Here is a 4,164-nt window from a genome sequence, read left to right as displayed (position 1 = left end):
TAATAAAACCACACATGATGAGTAACGATCTGTAATAAGACCACACATGATGAGTAACGATCTGTAATAAGACCACACATGATGAGTAACGATCTGTAATAAAACCACACATGATGAGTAATGATCTGTAATAAAACCACACATGATGAGTAACGATCTGTAATAAAACCACACATGATGAGTAATGATTGTAATAAAACCACACATGATGAGTAAAGATTTGTAACAAAACCACACATGATGAGTAACGATCTGTAACAAAACCACACATGATGAGTAACGATCTGTAACAAAACCACACATGATGAGTAATGATCTGTAACAAAACCACACATGATGAGTAATGATCTGTAATAAAACCACACATGATGAGTAACGATCTGTAATAAGACCACACATGATGAGTAATGAAACTTAAAAATGCTTCCTGAACAGATGATAAAAATCAGCAATTTATCTCATGTTAGTTTTTATTTAAAGTAATATCAATAATTTGGGAGACGTTCTAATCAAGTTGTATGGTCAAAATTAATTTCATTAAAGACTCACCTTTACAGCAAGGTTTGATGATGTTAAAAAAAGGACTTGAGGGAAGATTACAAAAGCATTCAATGTCCACTGAATCACAGATTCTTGAGGCAATATCACAGATTGATACATTTGGAAATAGGTTACTAAAAGACCCATCAAGACAGTAGCTGGACAGGATGTCCTTAACATTGCAGATTTTGTTAAATTTGGCATTTTGAAATAGGTTACTGATTGAACGACCAAGACAGTAGTTTGGTAGTATTGCAGAAAAGGCCCAATCCAGAGCTTTAGAAATATGGACGAGGTCCAGTTGGGGAATCGCCAGAATAGTTACAGCCAACAAACAAGCAATTCCTGTAAGGACAACTTCGTAAGAAGGCATCTTGAGAAACAAAAACTAACAAAAATCAAATAACCATAAGGTGTTTCTTACCTTCGTCCGCTAACTTGCACAGATACATAAGCTTACATCTGTTTTACATAATATATTATTATTATAATACCCTATTTATAACCACAAAAACACTGTAACCATATAGAGACATACTGTTTATAAATATTTTGACATTAACAGTATGTTTCTATATGGTTATGGTGTTCTTGTGGTTATAAATATTTTGACATTAAACTTGTTACTTGTTTAAACTTCATTCAGTCAGAGAACTTTTAAATGTACGAGTCAAAAGCCTAAGTAAGCATCTTATAGTCTAGACATACATTTACACAACTGTGTTGTATTATTGAAGATACAGAGTGCCAAAGTAGAGAATTTTCATAGGTCGTCGATCACGTGACAGCACATGGTTATAAATATTTTGACATTAACAGTATGTTTCTATATGGTTATGGTATTCTTGTAGTTATAAATATTTTGACATTAACAGTATGTTTCTATATGGTTATGGTGTTTTTGTGGTTATAAATATTTTGACATTAACAGTATGTTTCTATATGGTTATGGTGTTTTTGTGGTTGGGTGTCACACCCATCTACAACAGATTTGTTTCAGCTTTATAGCCTAAATGAAGATGTTACATACACATGTGTATAGTCATTACAAAGAGCTCATTTTACATTTTAATCTAACAATTGTTATTTTGAAATTGGCATGCACTTGACTTCATGGAGTACATGTAACTGACTGTAGTATTGTTGGTATCTAGATCTTACCATTACGTTAATTATGTATTAGTTATATTATAAGATACATAATTAAAAGGTTTAAAACATTTTTATATATATACATCATACTTCACGTCAGTTCTCAAGGTTTACGATATTATTGAAAGGTTGCACTTGTCTGCCAGATACACCGTAATATGCCTCGTTGACTTGTGTCGAGATGAGTGGTAACGGATAAAACGGGAAAATAAAATATTAAACTTTAACTATATGTGAAAAGGAAAAAATGTGAAATTACGAACTTAACCAAAGGACAATCTTTAAAGATATTCTACAAAAAATTAAAAGGTGTGTATATTTTTCTATTTCATAATTTTAATTATTACGTTGCACTGTATGTTGATGATAATATCTACAGTTAGTGATAGGGTAGAGAAAATAAAATATAAATATTTAAATTTAAAAAAACTTTTGATATCCTTTTAGAAGGTTCTAGCGATTATTCAAATGAAATATGAAAACTATAAGACGACGAATAAAAGTGGTTTTATAGTTGAAATGAAAGTCACCTTGCACTCGATCTGTTAAAAGTTTGAATGTAAGTAACTACAGTAGATAAATACAATTTTTAGGACAAACGTAATTAACACAAAGTCATACTTTGTGTACAAGATAATCTTTAACAAAATCTTACCAATACTTGAGAAGTTTCATGAGGTTAAACTTTTATTAACGGTTAAAAGACATTTAAAACCTACCAGACAAGTGTTTAATATACTTTGAATATAAGCCAATAAGTTCGTATCTTACCTGCAACTATATTGAATAAGCTGAGGCGAACATATGCAGTTGAAGGCACTTGAAACAAGAAAGACATAAAGTAGATGAATGGTAGTACCGCAAACCCATGGACGAAGAATAAGAGCAACAAGTGTCCTGTAAGAACAACACAGTATGCCGTCAACTCAGCCGAGGCTCGAGTACGTCTCATTTCTTAAATGTCCTATTATAATAAGATCTCAACTTAGAAAATATTTTTTACCCAAATTACAACATTGGATGACTGAAGATGGAGAACTTCGTAAAAACACGAGTTATCCGTTACTTCCAAACGTACCTGTTTATCAGGCTTAACATCCAAGACTAAAACTTAACTCTTTAATCCTTTCCACACTGGAAAGGTGTCACTGACATCACTTGACTGTTTCCTTCTCACAGTTGAAATACTTAACAAAATTGCATGAAACTTAGGACAAATAAGATATATTTTCTACTTTAAAAAAAAATTATATAATTTGACTTTGTGACTTATCATTTTTGATGTTGTGAAATCTCCAAAATTTGTTGGTGAATCATTAAAAATATTTAATTTTGGTCTTAGAATTTCAATTTTTTTTGTTATTGATCAGAAAGTACCATCTTCGAATTCCAGTCAGTTTCAGCTTGTTTGATATTCAACGTATTTCTCTTGATACGCTACTTTGCTGGAATTCTGGGTAACTGACATGTTGATAAACCACTTCATTTGTACTATACTGATGTAGATAAGTAAATATGTATTTTATCCAACAGCATTTAGCTGTTGGCTCCAGCTGAGCTACATTATTCACATCACATACTCCGACATTATAAAAGGGGGTAGCAACAAATGGCTGTCGTAACATTACTAACTCCAGCTTTTATTAACTGTATGGACCAATGGGACATTGATAGTCGTTAAAACATTTATTTTGCCAATAGAAGCAGTTATTTTCCATCACACAAATATGGCACGACTGATAAACATTTACTGGTGACCTTACCTTTCCAAAATGGTATCATCATTACCTTTGCCAGGTTTTGAAGTATGATACTTTGTCAACAATGATCAGTTTATATCTAATAGTTATAGATTTTCTATAAATAAGAAGTTATTATGTGTTTTTTTTTAATACAATAAACTTACTAATATATTCAAAATAGAAAAAAAAAAAGATTTGTTTTATCTAAACAGTTTTCGATCACAGGCCTAGCTTACCAAGATGCTAAGCCTGATGTCATGGGAAAATATTCCTGTAGCTCGTCAGTGGTCGTAATTTAAGTACTCTTATAGCAGTAGAATGAATGAATTCAACTGTTAACTTAACAGTTTAAAAAAAACAAAAAACATCAAGCTTATTAAAAATGCTGAAATTTAATTGGGAGAAATAAATATGAGCTTAGAAGCCAGCAAAAAAACCTAGTGTTTTTTACTGTTTGGGTGCCTACAGATACAAAGAAAAAATTTTTCACATTTTTATTCAAGAATTAAGCTCAATAAGCACAATATATATATATATATTTATATATATATATATGAATTCTACAAACATTTTGAGTAAAACAATTATAGAAAGTTACAGTTTTTAAAATTGATGTCCATTTGGACTGACCTCAGGCCAGAAATGGTTGAACAAAGTATTTAAAAACTTTCAGTTCCTTACCTTCTTCAGTGGCAGAAGACAAACCCTCTGTCTGAAATGCAGCAAAAGC

At 31.2% G+C, this 4,164-nt stretch overlaps 1 protein-coding gene across 1 annotated transcript in view; it reads right to left on the bottom strand.

The window, feature by feature from the left end:
- LOC106474246 (ATP-binding cassette sub-family A member 3-like) overlaps nucleotides 1-4,158 on the bottom strand; it is an 11,678-nt gene extending 7,520 nt beyond the window's left edge. The window contains exons 1-3 of the mRNA XM_013934935.2: nucleotides 4,116-4,158; nucleotides 2,464-2,589; nucleotides 550-885 (exon numbers count right to left, since the gene is read on the bottom strand). Coding sequence (XP_013790389.2) covers nucleotides 550-885; nucleotides 2,464-2,530 — 403 coding nt within the window. The 5' untranslated portion in view covers nucleotides 2,531-2,589; nucleotides 4,116-4,158. The remainder of the gene's footprint in view (nucleotides 1-549; nucleotides 886-2,463; nucleotides 2,590-4,115) is intronic.
- Nucleotides 4,159-4,164: the final 6 nt, after the last annotated feature.

The sequence above is a fragment of the Limulus polyphemus genome, unplaced genomic scaffold (genome assembly GCF_000517525.1).
Source record: "Limulus polyphemus unplaced genomic scaffold, Limulus_polyphemus-2.1.2 Scaffold6991, whole genome shotgun sequence".
Lineage (NCBI taxonomy): Eukaryota > Metazoa > Arthropoda > Merostomata > Xiphosura > Limulidae > Limulus > Limulus polyphemus.
The sequence above is the reverse complement of the archived record's forward strand: the minus strand, read 5'-3'. Positions and strand labels throughout refer to the sequence as shown.